Here is a 17267-nt window from a genome sequence, read left to right on the forward strand (position 1 = left end):
AAAAGTCTCATTTTCATATTTTTTAAAAAAAACCTTATTTGAATATTTAACTTTAGACCTTTGATATTATTGAGATGCACTTGAAAGAATCATTTCTTCATTTTTGACAATGTCATTCTTATACCGCCTATGAAGCAAAACTCATGTATATTAAGCACCAAAATTATAATTATAGTCCAAAACATGGTTATTGTTCTTTTATAGTAGCTTCGCATTAAGCATTTCTGAAATGCGTAAAAACTTTGTCGCCACTCATGAAAATAGGAGCTAACTTGGTCTATCTTCTAAAGAAAAAAAAAAAAGGAAAAAATGAAAAATCTTTGTTGAAATATTTTTTAATTAAACAAATATAATACAAACAATTAAAATACAAGTTATTATTGTTTTCAAAAAAGCTAATTGAAATTTTAACATGATTACCCTTTTGTCATGTGAGAAAAAATCATATCATAAGGGATGTATTTAAAGCTTATGTTTATTTTTTTAAGAGTGTAAAACACAAATTTATAAGCAAATCCGTTCAATTCAAATTCAACACAATCCGATACCAAATTATTCAAATTTAAACAATCTAATCAGATCCAATTCAATTTGATTTTAGTATTTAAATAACCCATTTGAATTCGATTTATTCAAATTGAAACCATATGAATAAAAAAATGACCTTATATGAGCCGACTCAACCCGTCCCGTCTGTTTCCCACCTTAAAATTTATTTACTCAATCAGGTTAAAAGCAACGTAGATAGATGAAAAAAACTCTTGCATATCTCAAAAACTCAAGGCTGGAATGCAGCCGTTCATATCAACCAACAAGAGGCTTCTTATTCAAACACGCATACAATAGCATTCTAATAAGTTCGATATCAAAGCAACCACACAATACAACGTTCAACAGATAAACTATTACTAGCATACGATAAGACAAGCCATAGTCTTACAACCAAAGCCAACGAGGGCATCACTATCCTAATTTCTAGGAAGTAGAAACATGCATAATAGCTCCAGACAAGTGCCTTGCAACCAAGACAATGTTAAACCACAGCCATATGAATCAGAAGTTCCAGATTTAATACATGCAAGGCCCTGGTACAAGAAGATAGATGGAAGCTCCAAGGCTTTCCAGCAAGTTTAGGAATCTTCCCAGCTATGCCTTCAAACATTTTAGCTGCTCTGTCACTCGGTTCTTGCAACATCACCACATAAAGCCTGTAGCAAATCATATATTGCCATTTAGTATGGAACTAAAATGGAGAAAGGGCAGGGATAGGGGAAAAGCAGTTATACAAGTACAAATTCAAATGACTGAACAATGCCTTAAAACATAAAACACCCCACACCCCAAAACAAATCAACTACCACCTACAATTTATAAAAGGTAAAACTAAAAACGTTTAAAACCCAAACCTTAATTAGATATATGGTAAATTTTTGGGGCATTCTGAGCAGCAGTAGTATGCCCGACAGCTCGTGCGCTGGTGCTGGCTTTGCTTTTTACCCCATCAGCCTGCACCAGTAATGGGGTAGAGTTGATTGATTGCTATTCAGAATCATCATAGACTTCATCATCAGAAAGCTCATCAAATGATCTCATGTCCAGCTGGTAACGAAGGATGCCTCCAATCCCACCAAACCCCCTGCAGAACTGAGAACCCTCCTGTGATTTGTTGGTGACAAACTCGAGACTACAACCAAACCGCTTGTATTCATTAGCAAACCACTCCAACAGCGGCATCTTCTCCTGAACCTCCATATCAGCAGAGCTAGCAGAATCGCGGAAGTTGATCTGATTAGCTTCCTGCTCCTTGTTCAAATGTTTTATGACAATTTCACCAGTAATGCTGTTCTTCAGCAAATACCTAGTGATGTCCAGATTTTCCCACACAATAAGTATCTCAACAGCTCCCATCTCCAAGGCCTTCAATGTGTCATCCACACCAAAAACATACTTCCCTGTATCTTGACTGATCTCCTCAAAGTATTTCCCAATTAAGCGCTTCTCCTGTATGAATTTGACATTCGACAGGATTTCTGAGGAAAGCTCAATTGCCTGGTTGAAACCATTCTCTCCTCCATAAGAGACATCAACCACATTCAGAATCTTAGCCTGAAGCCGCTGATCAAACATATCTGATTGACTCAGTTCAGTTTTGAAATCAGCTGATCCAGCCAGTATTAATCCAGAAACATTAGGCTGGCTAGTGGCAGGATTGATAAAAAACTGTGTAGCAAGTTCAGCAGTCTTCCTCACGTAATTGTGGCGCTTTTCCATTCGAAGTCGAGCAAAACGAAGGCTGATTGTCCCCCTCTCCATGCTTCTTTGGAAGATCAACACTGAACTTGTGAAGAACCTCTCTGGTGTTACCACTTAATGTCCCAAAAAGAGTCCCATTACCATCCATTACAATAAAACCAACCTTATCATCTGATTCCAAAAGTTCATTCAGTGCTTCTGTGTGAAACTTGTTGTCACAAAGATAGAGAGATGCATTTATAGGCCTGAAAGGCTCAAAATCAATTGTGACTTTCTTCTCCTTCCCATCCTCAGTAACAATTGTTCCTGTGTAGAGAACGAGCCCATTGGGAGGAACCTTACTATAAAGTTTGAGCCTTTGCTGAGCAGAAGTGATTGCACCTAACACAGATTGACGATTGACTCTGCTTTTGATGTTTGAAGCAGTTCCAAATTCATCTCCCAGCATCTTGGTAACCCTAGATATTTGGTCACGTGGAGGCATTATAAGAGATATCATGCTGGTGCCATTGCCTCTGGCAGCTTCAAGTGCTTTAATCAGCTTCTTGATCTTCCATATCTCAATGTTTTTATCGGTCTCGTGACCGTCTGCCATTGCTAGGTAAAGTAATAATTGCCGAATAAAGCAGCTACAAAATCACCTAAAAAGCCAAAACATATTAACCAACTATAACTCGAGAGTACTCAAATCTAGCATTAACAGCATATAAAACCTGAAATTTTTCTCAAGAGTATAAGTCAAGCAAACAAAAGGGCCATAGCAACATGAATATAAACAAATAAAAGATCTACATCCAATAAACTGCCAATGAAAAGGGCAAGCATGTATAAAATCATAGGTAATCACCACAAGCACCATGTAGGCCAAAGCAAGCATCAAACAATTGTATATATACCTTCACTAGCAACACATCTAATTTGTTTGTATTAACAAAGGCAACTTTCAATGACCTAAAATATTGTTACTAATCTGGCAATTTTTCAAAGGGTTATTACAAATCCATCACGATCAGAATCAAGTTTTTAGATATAGATCAAATAAACTGAAGAAGCGTGAGAGAAAAAAATATGTGCCACATAGTAACGGGTAATCCTAGCAAACAAGATCTTAATTAATCAGTTAAAGCAGACATGAAAACATTTACTAATATACTCGTAATATCCTTGCCTCTGATTTTATAGAAAATCCAAATAAATCAAAAATAATTACAAAAAAGTTAAATATGAAACCAAATCGAAGAAATACTTTAGTAAGACATTATTTCCTATTAATCAAAAGGGTTCCAAGATATTTCAGTAGATTCTTGTTTGCTTCAATAGCTTCCAATGAAATACTAACATTCCTAGGTTCCTATTAGTATATTTTTATAGATATCCGCCAAAAAAGAATACTAATAATATACATGAAGGGTCATGATGACGCTTTTTCAGTTTATCCTTGTTATTTGAAAAGAGTACGCTTTGTCATGTTAAACACCAAATTTTCAAACAAAAATCAAGAAACCCACTGAAATTCGAAGCGATCGCATTAAATGGAAAAATAGTATTTATAAATCGAGGGATATAATTCATACAAAATTCCCAAAGTTGCTTTGTCATATTATAATTGATCGAATCAGAAGCTGGACGGAAGGAAATGAAATAGGAAAAGAAAAAGAAAATAAGAGAAACCCTATTCTTTGAATTGGTAAAATAAGATTAGTAATAAAGGAGAGACCATAACATATAGATAGATAGAATTAGAAATTGAGAGAGAGCGAGAGAGAGAGAAACCTGACGGGGATCGCCTCCAAAAGGCTTGAAGAAGAGGCTGCGATTTGTTTGCTTTGGCGTGCAGTCCGGCAATAATATTCTATTCCAATTTTTATGAGAGAGAGAAACAGCAAAAACCCAAAGGCAGTTTATATATAGCAGAATTTGTGCGCACCCACTGTGTCAGCAAAAGATAAATCAAATAAATTAAAAAATATAATAATTAAAAAGCAAGTTAAAAATTTCTTTTTTGAACGGTAAGAGTCTTACTCGAACTAAAACTCTACATATCAAGAGTTACTTGAACTAAAACTCTTCAGCACATGTGAAATCGACAGAAAAAAAAAATGAATTCTATAATTATATGGCATGTCGTAATTGTCAAGTTTTACATCCTAATAATTAAGGGTTGAAAATAGTTTTGGATAAAAATAAAATGATTTTAAAAGCTCAAAATCATTGTTGGACCTTTGAAATTTTGGAAAAATTATTTCGGAAAGCATATTAAAATTTTTTTACTTAAATTATACAAGGCTGTCTAGTTCTAAATTTCATAAATTTTCATAAAGATTCATTATACAAGTTTTATATGGTTGAAAAGTGTATTAAAGTAGTTTTTTTTTCTTTTTTGTATGTTATAAACTCAGTATTCCACAAGATATGACTGAAATATAGAACATGTTTTAAAATCTGATATACCTTGGATTATTTTTAACATATGTTGAAAAATATATTGAATTTTTGAGTGAAATTAGTTTCATTTGAAAGTGAACTCTCTAAACCTTCCAACACAACATCACTCAAGTCAACATAGGCTTTTCCACAATGCTTTTTGCCTTTTGTACTCCAAGTACTCTGTCTAAGTCTATTTTGTAATAAACTATCAAAATATGAATCCCACTTCTATTTTCACAATAACACACATTAGTGCTGTGATTATTTCAACCCTCAACAATTATGTTTCATAGGTTTTCTATTTTCTTTAGCTAATTTTGCAGTTTTATCATTTTCGTTGAATCGTTTGTTTCTATTACATATTAGAAAATAAATTAATAATAAGTTTTAGCTTGATTTCAAATATTTTCTTATGAAAACGAATTAAATCCTTTTTTATTCTTTTCGTATAGGTGTTCACAATTAAAGCTAGGGGATTGTAATGTAACGGAAAACAAAAACGTAATGATGGTGAATGTCTATTAGCAAAATTTTAATTTCTTCTTTTTTCTAGACCTCTTTAATTATGCAATCCGGTATATATATCGTTTTCTTGATGAATTATTCAATTTATTAATTCATTTAAGTTAATTTTTTTAGTGTAATTCTATTTGTATATTTCATCAAAATCATTTATTTTCTATAATTGTAACTTAATTTGGTGAGCAATTAATTTAATATTTTCCTATGAGATCTTTGAACAATTATAACTTAGAAAATGCATATTTTGATAACCAAATGAATTTACTTGAAAGGTGGGACCTAGAGAAGATTAAAAGGCTTTGTTTTTGTACTTAAAATTATATTTTGGACCAAAAGTGTCGATACATGTTCATTAATTAAATATTGATACTTGAAATTCAAAAATTCTTCTTGATGAACAAGTATCGATACTTGTTCATCAAGTATCGATATCTAGAAACATACTATCAAGACTCGTTTTTGGGATCCGTAACTGATGCTAGGACTTATGTAGGTATGGCCCACTAAGCCTAAGTAAGTCTTTTAACTAAAATGTATGGGCTAGTCATCCACAACAATCATTTATACATTTATATATTACATATATTCATAGATACATGAATACCATTACACAATTATGAAACATCTTAACATACGGTGTGGAAATGCTTTCATTCATAAAACAACATTTGTTTAACATATATTTCATATTAACACGTAAACACACTTTCTAGTGCTCGCATAGGCTCTTAAGTAATCATATTTCTCATTTGTATAAATCCAAACAAGTATAATGCCAATCAATGGCTCCACAATCAAAATATCTTCAATAGCATATAAACAGAAATTTAAAGAACGACTTGTTAACGAAACATGACTTGACCTTTTAGGTTGCAAGTGGCTACTAGAATACCTACTAAGAAAGAACGGACCATGTCTTTGTGACATTGATTGCTAGATAGTTAATCACTAATTTACAAAAAAAAAAATCCATGTGAGTCATAAAAACTCCATAAGTGAATACTGTAAAAGGACAAGTCGAAGGGGAAGAGTTTTTGTAATAACTCATACTTTGCAAAAGCAACATAAATTTCATAAACATCATTATAGTTCTTTTCAAGTGCTTAATTAACATTATTCCAAATCATTTCTCATGAAATACAATTAAAATCCAAGTCATGTAAGTAGTTAGATCAAACAAGTTTGTAGCTCTGAGTACAAAACCTTTTGCAAAGAGAGAACAAAAAGTTCCATATCTTGAGTACTAGTACCTTCACCTTAGGTAACAGTAACATTCTTCTATATGAACCTAGACTATGGGTACTTTCCATCACATTTAAGTCTATAAATTTCTTTGTAGCTTTCATACTCGCTAGTTCTTTAACTGACCATTCACACATGAACACATAATTTCAACATCTAATTATATCATCATTTCATATTAGGACATGTTAGATTAATAAACTCAATATGAATAAATCCAAGAAGGGGTGAATTGGATTTTTTTGAAATTTTGAAGTACCTTTTTTAATTTTTAAGAAGGTAAAATCCCCTTTTTAACTCAAATACTCATTTTTAAGATAAACAAAATAGTTGACCTCTTAATCAATGAGAGAAATTTAAATTTCAAGCTAAAGTAAGAGAAAAAAATCGACACAGGGATTTTATAGAGGTTCAGCCTCCTTGTCTACGTCCTCTCCTTTAGATTTAATAAGGAGTTTAAAATTTACTATTTGATCAAAATTCAATACAATGCCTTTCGTGGATTAGGCATAACCTTTTAGTATAATGCCTTTTTATGGTTAAAGCATAACCACTCTACTTTTTCTATTGGTTAAGGTATAACCACTTAAGCAAGTACAATGAGATGAACATAAATGCAACTAATATGCCTCTTAAAGGTTGAATTGTGCATTTGGTACAATGTTTAATGAAGAGGTGAGAGCTTAATAAATGTTGAACTAGAAGACTTTGGAGACTCAAGAAGAGTACAATCGATTTTGAATGAGTTTTGGCTAATTCTTCTCTTTTAAGCTGTGTTTGGAAGTCTTCCAACCTTCTTAACTGCTGAATAAGCTTGTATTTATAGCTATTGAAGCTTCAAGGGTAGTTGGGAGTGCATTTAATGTGAAAGTAGCCATTTTTCTCTTCATTCAAGGCTACAACAGTCATATTGTACATATATGAATGTATATATACATTCCTTCTTTTATTTTTTAATTCTTGCTAAGATGTATCGATACATTTGAACTTGCTTGCAAGGGTTTTGACATTCTGCTTAAAATGTATTGATACATTTGTCCATGTATCAATACTTTTGAGGCAATGGGCATTCTGCTTCATTTCAATCAATACATTTGTTAATGTATCGATAGATTGAGTTTTACTTTTCGAGTTTTGACTTTTTCAACAACATGTATCAATAGATTTGGACTAAAATGCGTTTTTCAAAGCCTCTTTCATTGTTTTTCTTTTTCAAACTCATTTGACACTATTTGGGGATCTAAAAACTTGAAATTTGAAAACTTGGATGAATTTCAATCTTTTCAAAATGTAAAATTGATTTGAATACTATTGAGTTAACAATCTTCCCCTTTTTGATATGATAAAAACAATGAGCAAAATTTGTTTAAAAAATCAATTTTCTTGACTTTTAAAGATCTGAGGATTGTTTGTAATTTTAAGTCCTCCCCTTAATTTAAGGTCTTATTAGAAAATTTGAAAATGATTAGATTTGTTAAAAATTGGTTCTCCATTCTCCCCTCTTTTGTTATATCGAAAAGAGAAACAGACATAAGTAGAAAAGTTAAAGGGAAACGTTTAAGATAACACAAAAAGATATCGAACATAAAGAGATAGGTAGAAAAAAATAGAAAATGTGAATAGGACTAGTGAATCAGGACAAAAATAATGATGCATCACAAAGATCCATTGAAAGAAATATAAAGGAGCAGGAATGTAATTAAGCGAAATATAAAGAGAAGCATGTCTCCATAAGCATAAACCAAATTAGAAGCCAAAATTGGTTGTCGAAGACCATATAACATTAGTAAAAAAAATCCAAAATAAAATATAGTGAAGTGTTAAGAAGCAGCAATGATGAAAATGAAAGAGTATATGGCCTTCTAGTCCAACAAGATCAAGGAAAGCGAAGAGAGAGGTTAATGTCCCATGTGAGAGGCTCAAGGAAGTGGTGGAAAATGAGCATGGAATGCAATGAATTACTCTTTATGTAGCTGTTAGCGATGAAATAACTCTTGATTTTGTGCCTCTAGAGCATCCAACCTGGTAATAACACGAGCATCCATAGATTCCATAAAAAATAATAATCGAGAATATGCTTGCTCATCGTTAAAGGTGGTGGACATGGGTGGACAGCTAGGACTGACACTCGGGTGAATACTCATACTGGAACTAGGGGTTGCATTGGGAAAAACACTAAGCTCAACAAAGGTGTACTCATTAACCTCATCCCTAGCAAACTCAAGTTCATGTATAATCTCTTTCTAGATCCAAGAGTTATTGATATACACAAAGCCAAGTTTATTGATGGTGTTCTTATTGATCTTTGTGTGTGTCGCATGTTGCTTAGAAGGACCACACCTAGTGTTGATGCCCACAGAGTCAATGATAGCACTAATGGCCATGCCATAGAGAATGGTCTTCCTAGAATTGGTTATGATCTTTAACATATCATCAAGAATAAACTTGGATAGGTTGACAAGCTGGTTAGTTTTGATGTGATACAGAAACCAAAAATCCTCACTTTTGTTGATTGAGTAATTTGTACCGTGAAGGTGAAGAGTGTAGGACATTATGAGATGAAGAATATGATCATAGAAAGAGAGACATTTGACATTCGTATTTTTTTCACTAGTGGGAGGGTAAGTATAGATAATGGATAGGACTTCATTTGACATGGCTCCCTTAACATAGTTCAAATCACTTTCACAAATTTCGAGGTCTAAGACAATGTGCAAGGTGTACTCTGCAACTATTATTTTCTTGCCCATAACATACGTATATAACCTATCATTGTAATCTATGGGTTCACTATCCTCATAGTCATGAAATTTCATTGTTGCATTAAAGTAAAAGACTCGAATTTGGTCAGCATAATAAGTGTGGTTCATTGACAGATAATTTAGCTAGTCTAGTCTCGAAGATTATTTATATATGGAAAATTAATGCTATGGAGGTAGTTAAAGTCAATTAACATGTACCAGATGTGCTCTTTTTATCTATCTTATACCTACCAAAATCGACATTCGAGTATGAGTGGAGATCAAAGGTAGAACTCTTCGAATACCATATTCATAGATCAGATGTGTCTTTTAAATTTCTAAAAATTCTCTTGACAGCACTTAAGTGTGGTTTTTTAAGAGATGAATGAAACCTAGCACATAGACCTACACTAAAGCTTATGTCCAGTTACTGGCAATCAGATAAAATAAGGAACCAATTATAAATCAATAGAGCTTTTGGTTAGCAGGCATACCTTTTTCATCCTTGTCAAGCATTGTTGAAGTGCTCATCAGTGTGTGATATGTTCCTATGTTATCCTTACCAAACTTCTTGAGCATATCATTTGTATATTTAGCTTAACTTATGAATATGCCATCTTTTTTTGGTTTAATTTGTAATCCAAGAAAGTAATTTAGTTCACTTATCATACTTATCTCAAATTCTCCTTGCACAGTCATAGCAAACTTTTGACAAAGAATCTCATTAGTTGCACTAAAAATGATATCATCACCATAAACTTTTATAATAAATATGTCTTTGCCTTTGCTTTTGATGAAGAGAGTTTTATCAACTTTTCCTCTATTAAATTCATTTTTGATCAAGAATTTGGATAGTGTCTCGTACCAAGCTCGAAGAGCTTGCTTTAAACCATACAAAGCTTTCTTAATATAAAGATAAATTTGGAAAAGTTAGGCTTTCAAAGCCGAGTGGTTGTTCAACATATGCTTCCTCATTAATTAACCCATCTAAAGAAGCACTCTTAACATCAATTTGATATAGTTTAAAGTCCATATAATATGCAATGGAAAATAATATTCTAATTGCCTCTAGTCTAGCAACTGGAGCATAGGTTTCATCATAATCTATTCCCTTCCTCTTGACTATATCCTTTGGCAACTAAACTAGCTTTGTTTCTAGTTATGATTCCATTCTCATCCATTTTATTTCTAAAGACCCATTCTGTACCTACAATTGGGTAATCATTTGGCCTAGGAACTAGATCCCACACTTGACATTTTTCAAATTAATTTAATTCTTATTATATAGTTAATATCCAATAACCATCATTCAAAGCTTCATCAATGTTTTTGGGTTCAATTTGTGAGATAAAAGCAACATATTGACAAACATTTTGAACGTTAGATCTATTTCTTACCCTTTGATTAGGATCACTAATGATTTTACTCTCGTCAGCTTATTTTCTTACCGTTGGATAGCTAGGCTCACCCTCTTCAATTATTGGTTTAATGTTTTGCTCTTTCTTTTGTGATCCTTCTTCATTTACTTTGGATCCTTCAATGTTGAGATCAATCTCTTCAACTTGTTATTGAAGGATACCCACATCATCATCATAATGTTTCTTTCTATAATAAGGGTTAGAATCATCAAACAGCACATGAATAGATTCTTTAACAAGTAATGTCCTCTTGTTGAATATTTTATATGCTTTAGAGCTTAAGGAATATCCTAGAAAAAATCCTTCATCACTTTTAGCATCAAACTTACCTAGATTATCTTTCTCATTGTTTAAAAGATAGCTTTTGCAAACAAATGAATTGAAGTAATTAATATTAGGTTTCTTTTCTTTGTAATGTTCACAGAGAGTCTTATTTAATATTGGTTTAACTATTACTCTATTTTTGATATAACAATAAGTATTAATAGATTCGGCCTAAAAGTATCTAGGTAAGTTGTTTTCATAGAGCATAGTTCTAGCCATTTCTTCTAAAGTCTAATTTTTTTTTTCATTACTCTATTTTGTTGTGGTGTCCTAAGAGCTGAAAAGTTATGACAATATCTATTTTCACCACAAAGTTGTTCAAAACCTAGGTTTTCATATTCTTTTCCATAGTCACTGTTAGGAATTTTGAGAATATGGTGCCTTGGAAAGCAAGTATATTCTCGTGCTTAATTTTATTAAATTTATTTGTAATAAACGTATATTTTGATAATAAGACGAAGAGTTTATTTTAGTAAGCATTCATTATCTAATTATTAAGGTACCAAGATTTTATTGAGATATTAAAATACATTTGTATGAAGAGTCATACAAAGGAGACATGTATTTTAATTGAATTTAAAAATTGTTCACAGCCATATAATAAAGTTGGTCACTTCATTGTGTTAAGGCTGTAATGTTCAGATCACTTCCAACGAAACGAATGTGATTCATTTCAAGGGAATGATGAGTCTCAGCTCATCAAAATGGTTGACTTCGAGTAATGACACTATAACATGAACTAGAATAATATGAGAATCAAATTTAAGTTTTACCATTACCTAAATCTTGATCTCACACTGATGCATTTGCTTATAGTAAAATCGAAATCCTAATGGATAATGGACTCGTGTTTAATCTTCTTATAATCTTTGATTTACCATGAGCATGATCATTATAAAGCGTTGATCTAGACTCCGTATTTTGGGATTATAGTCAAGATGAACATCTGGGAATATATATCCAAATAATGGAGTTCATAGCATTAACATCACTTTTAGTGATTTCAGGAAAATTGGTGATCAATTTGGATCCAATGGATTGATGAATTAGCTACTCTTCACATCTGGATACTCAAAAGATTATATCTAGAGTATTGGATCACTAATTGGATGAAATTTGAGACTAAGGGACAAAATTGATATAGAGGGTAAAATGGTAATTTCATCTTTTGTCTTTAGATGGTTATGAGGGTTCACAATATAAGGTTTGCAATTGGACAACTAATAATTAATATCAAATATTGAATTGTTTCTTATAATTATAATTAATCTAAGAGTGCAACCATGAATATATGAGATTAAGAATAATTCTAAGTTTATTGGAGCTTGGAATGCCTATGTCCAAATAGATTCCTCACTTAACTTTGCAGAATTCAACTTGTTTAAGTTGGAATGTATGTTTTAATTTGATTAATTAAATTGTGTATAAAAATAACAGCTTTAACATGTTTGTCTTAATTTAGACAAAAAAAATGTTTGGTCTTAATTTAGATAAGAAAATATGTTTGTCTTAATTTAAGACAAGAAAAATATTTTTTGTCTGAATCTAAATAAGAAAACATATTTGTCTTAATTTAGATACAATAAAATATTTTTTGTCTTAATTATAGACGAGAGTTGTCTTAAATTAAGATAATTTTAAGAGGATTCTTGCAAAATGAATCTAGACATCCATATCGATAAAAGGAGACTCCATATTTGACTATTACTCTTTTATTTTTTATTAATTCTTTTTAAATAAAAATAAATAATAATAAAATAAGAGTTATTATTCAATAAGGAGTTTTATTTTATCAAAAACTCTAAATGATAATTAAAGAATTAAATTATTTATTCTTTAATTTTAATTATGATAATTATAGAGCATGTTTGATGCTTCCATTACTCTGAATGGATGATCAAGATTGATTCAAAGGTGTTTCATTTTGATTAAACCTTTGAAGTAAGAGTTTTAATAAAAAGAGAAGAGATTTAAAGTAAAAAAAAATGAAGAATGCACTTTTTCTTTTAAGAGTTTTCAGTTGTCACTTTTCTTTTCTTCCTCCAAGCTTTTCTAAAGAAAAGAGAGACAAAATCCGTTGCCATCTTGTAGTCTTGCATTTCACACCTTATCCACTCAAGGTTCAAGTTCAAAGTAATCTTGAAGAATAAGTGATAAACTTGTTTGATCGAGAAATCATTCATTGGTGTGGTGGTATTTGAAAATAAGAATCTCAAAATAAAATATATGGTTTTTCTTATTTAATAGATTGTTTTTTTTTTCTGATGTACTTATGTTACTTGTAATAATAATAATATGTGTTTCTGCTTATGTAATTAGATTTCTTTCTTCCTTTATAAAAGAAATTTTTGAAATCCATGCTTTACACAATCACATTAATCCATTAAGATCCTAATCTAATGGTCACTCCTAACATTTGTTATTTTATACCCTTTCTCATTTTCAACTTTTTTGCAAAAAGAAGTGAAGATTTCTAAAGCTTCATCCATGTGAGCAAGAAAGAAAACCCAAGAGAATCTAGTATAGTCATCCACAATTACTAAGGCATAACTTTTTCTTCCTAAGCTAGTGGTCTTCGTTGGTATAAAAAGATCTATGGGAAGTAATTGCAAGGCTCTAATGGTGGTTACATTCTTTTTAAATTTAAATGAACTTCTCCTATATTTTCCTTTAGCACAAGCATCATAAAGTTAATCATTTTCAAAATCTAGCTGATGAAGTCCTATTACAAGATTTAGAAATAGTAGTTTTAAAATTGTGTTCATGCTAGCTTGTTCGAGTTTCTATGCGATAGCCAACTATCCTCATTCTTTTTAGCCATGAAACATGCATTGTTAGAAGATAAATCATCCAAGTAAACAATATATTTATTGCCCTGTCTATTGCCAACAAATAGAGTTTCATTTGCTTTAATATCAACAACATGGCATATTAATGATTAAAAGATGACTTTAAGGCCTTTCTCACAAAGTTGACTCATACTTAACAAATTATGTTTAAGGCCATCTACAAATAAGACATTTCCAATTTGAGAAGGAAAATTATTACCAATTGTGCCAATACCTTCATTCTTTGGTCTTAGTTCCTTGAAGAACTCCTTGGTTCTGGTTATGTGTCGAGATCACCCACCATTGAGATACCATTTTCCTTTTTCTTGTGGTCTTGACTTCAAGCAAGTGAATTTCTCCTATAAAGACAAAATCAAATGTTTGACTTTGGTACCTAAATTTTTTTAGGTCCATATGAGTTAGTGTCTTTAGTTCCTTTTAGAACCCACTCCAATTTTACTACCTTACCATGTGGAGGTTTTGTTCTTTTTAGAACCCATACACTTTTTATTTTCTTACATCTAAAGGTGATAGCACTTACGGAATAAGTGTATATAGAGTGTCTTACTTTATAACAATAAATGCATTTGGTGAAAAACCCAAATTTTACATTTTCTTTAACGAAGAAATTTTTAAAATTAGTTTCCTTTTGAGTCTCATCATAGCTTATTCTTTTTTTGTCAAAGAAAGCTCTTTGTGTTTTTAACATATCATTTAATTTTTGTTGGCTCATGTTAAACTATGAAAAGGTAGCATGCAAATTCTCATTCTTCTTTTTCAACTCATTTCTCTCAATTTCCAAGTCTTTGATTATGGTTTCTAGTTATAGTTTAGCCATGATTAAGAACTCATTTTGTACTTTAAGCTTGGATAGGATGTTCTTTTATTTCAATGTCTTGTCTTCAAATTCAAATACTAAGCCATCATTTGCATCTTATAGTTCATCAAATGAGTATGAATCTTGATCTAAGGTGCATGAATTAGAATCATGAGAAGTAGAGCATACCTTGGAATCCTCAAGTACCAAGAAGCAAAGGTTAGCAACTTCATTTTCTTCATCTTGAGAGTCATCACTATCGTTCCAAGTGACAACCATGGCTTTCTTCTTGAAGTTCTTTAGGGCATTCTTCTTATTTAGGCATTCATATTTAATGTGTCCCCATTTTTCTACACTTATAGCATATTATGTGGTCTTTCCTATGCTCCCCATTTGGCATGTCTCTTCTAGGAAATCTCCTACCTATATAGTTCTTTCTCATAAATTTACTAAACCTGGTGGCTAGCATCGCTATGTCCTTATCTTTCTCACTCTTATCTCTTATGTTTCTCTCATCATTTTCAATTTTAGACTTTAGAGCCATTCCTTTCTTTTTATTGTCCTCCTTCTTTTATTCATCTAGAGCATTTTCATATTTTATTGTCATCTCATTGTTAAGTAAAGATCCTATAAGGTTCTTTAGTTTGAAACCATTTAGGTTTGCTGCTTTCTCCATGGCTGTCTCTTTTGGTCTCCATGACTTCGATAGACTATAAAGTTTTCTTTTGACAAATTGAGCATTTGGGAAGTCTTTTCCTTAGGCTTTTAATCTTCTAATTATCTTTGTGAATCTTTTATACATTTGATTTATGGTCTTATTTTCTTTCATCCTAAATAGCTCATAATCATATGTGAGAAGTCCTATTTTGGATTCCTTAACTTGATTTGTTCTCTCACAGGTTGTTTTTAAGGTATCCCAAATTTGTTTAGTGGTTTCAAATATGAATACTTTATTGAATTCACTAGCACTTAGAGAACAAAAAAGTGTATTGAATGCCGTGCAATTTATTTGTATTAACTTCTTTTCTTTGTCATCCCACTCTTTCTTAGTTTTTACAATTGTTTGTCCTTCTATTACCTTGGTGGAGACATAAGGTGTAACACCCCGTACCCTCGTATAAGAGCCACTATGATCTTCTCGATGAGACAGATGGTTGATGGACATAAATTGAACTGCGAAAGAGCAGTGAGAGGCGAAAGGAGTATTTTGAAATAAAATATTTCGTAAGCGAGGAAATGATAATTAAATAATAATATTTTATTGAGGATGAATTATTAAGTTCAAAAGGGTGATTCGGAAGTGAGCCAGGATAAAGTGAGACACTTTGGGACCCGAGGAGATAAGTGAAAATTTTTAAAATAAAATAATATTTTATTAATAAAATAAATATTAAAATATTAATATTTTATCTGTGGTTGCAATTAGTCAGGAAGAAGGAATATATGTTTAATCTAAGTGGGGGAGAAGAAGTAAGAATGAATTTCGAAGAAGAACGACGTAAGCGATGCCCACATGCCTTTATTGAACAAAGGATGAGCTTGTAAATATATATTTAAATATTGTGGTGACATTTTGGTACAGTGCGGAGTTGATATTTTATTTGCACACATGTAAGGGAAGAAAGATAGAAAGAAATTGGAATTTAAAAGAAATGATAGAAGGACCAAATTGCAAGAATGAAAAGTTGGTGAGACAAATGGTAAATAAAGAAAAGTTGGAGACATGTGTGTAATTATAATATTTGAGGCTAAGTGGACATTAATTAACCAAAGAAAGTTAGATTATGTGAGACAATAAGATGTGCATGTAAAATTCACTATTACATGCAAATGATGGCATGCAAAAGGGAGGAAGTTAGTGGGGAACATGTGAGGCCCCCATCATGTGAAGTAAAAAGGAATGATAGGCTTAAACTTGTTTGCATGTAGAGGGATTGGTGTATTAAGTGGCCAAATGAGGAAAGGGGTATACATGCGTCTTGAATGGTTTGAAGAATGACTTAATAAAATATTAAATAAAGTTTGTGCATGAAAAGTGATTGGAAAAATAAGGTGGTGAATGAAATAAATAATAATGGGCGATTAAAAGGGAGAGTATAGTTAGGATAGATATTGGACCAATGGACAAGAGAGGAAATTAGTGCATAAAACACTATTGGATGGCAAGGTGGCCAAATAAAATAAAAGGGATTAAGGATGCATGAATTTTGATTGGTTTATGAGGGTGGCCAAATGAAAACAAAGGAAAACTTGTGCATGAAATATGATTGGCCCAATGGGTGGCTATATAAAGGTTAAGTTTCAAGAGTGAAAGAGAAGGGTTCAGAGGATTGTGGGGAGATTTAAGGGGTCGGTTATTAGAGAAAAAAAGAGACGAAAAAAGTTTGAAGTGAATTCACCCGAGAGGAAGAAATAAAGAGAAGAAAAAGAGAGAAAGGAAGAAAAGGCTTGGGTTGCATTAGATCAAGTGAAACCGTGAGGTTTCCTCCTTCATTTTGTAGCCATGTGCTATCCTAGCAACCAAGGAGTCTCTAACACTCAAGAGAGAAGCTGAGGAGTGTGGATGGAGGTGTAGAGCACGGTTTTGTGATTCAAGCAAGGAAATGTAAAGAGTTTGATTAATCTTTGCAAATGGATTGATGACTAAGGGAGATGTCTTGTGGCAGCAAAGATCGGCTTGATTGGAGGAAGTTTG

At 32.0% G+C, this 17267-nt stretch overlaps 1 protein-coding gene and 1 pseudogene across 1 annotated transcript; both read right to left on the reverse strand.

Annotated features, from left to right (window-relative positions):
• Nucleotides 1-802: 802 nt before the first annotated feature.
• Nucleotides 803-4183, reverse strand: LOC110409694 (eukaryotic peptide chain release factor subunit 1-3). Its single transcript, XM_021419132.2, has 3 exons — nt 4027-4183; nt 1407-2894; nt 803-1208 (listed from the first exon to the last, which is right to left on the reverse strand). Exon 2 carries the CDS (start codon nt 2311-2313, stop codon nt 1540-1542), a length of 774 nt encoding a protein of 257 aa, XP_021274807.2. The 5' UTR covers nt 2314-2894; nt 4027-4183; the 3' UTR covers nt 803-1208; nt 1407-1539.
• On the reverse strand, nt 2328-2848 carry LOC149527676 (eukaryotic peptide chain release factor subunit 1-1 pseudogene; annotated as a pseudogene).
• Nucleotides 4184-17267: the final 13084 nt, after the last annotated feature.

Source organism: Theobroma umbraticum, unplaced genomic scaffold (assembly GCF_002168275.2).
Source record: "Theobroma umbraticum cultivar Fairchild unplaced genomic scaffold, ASM216827v3 scaffold_44.0, whole genome shotgun sequence".
NCBI classification, from domain to species: Eukaryota; Viridiplantae; Streptophyta; class Magnoliopsida; order Malvales; family Malvaceae; genus Theobroma; species Theobroma umbraticum.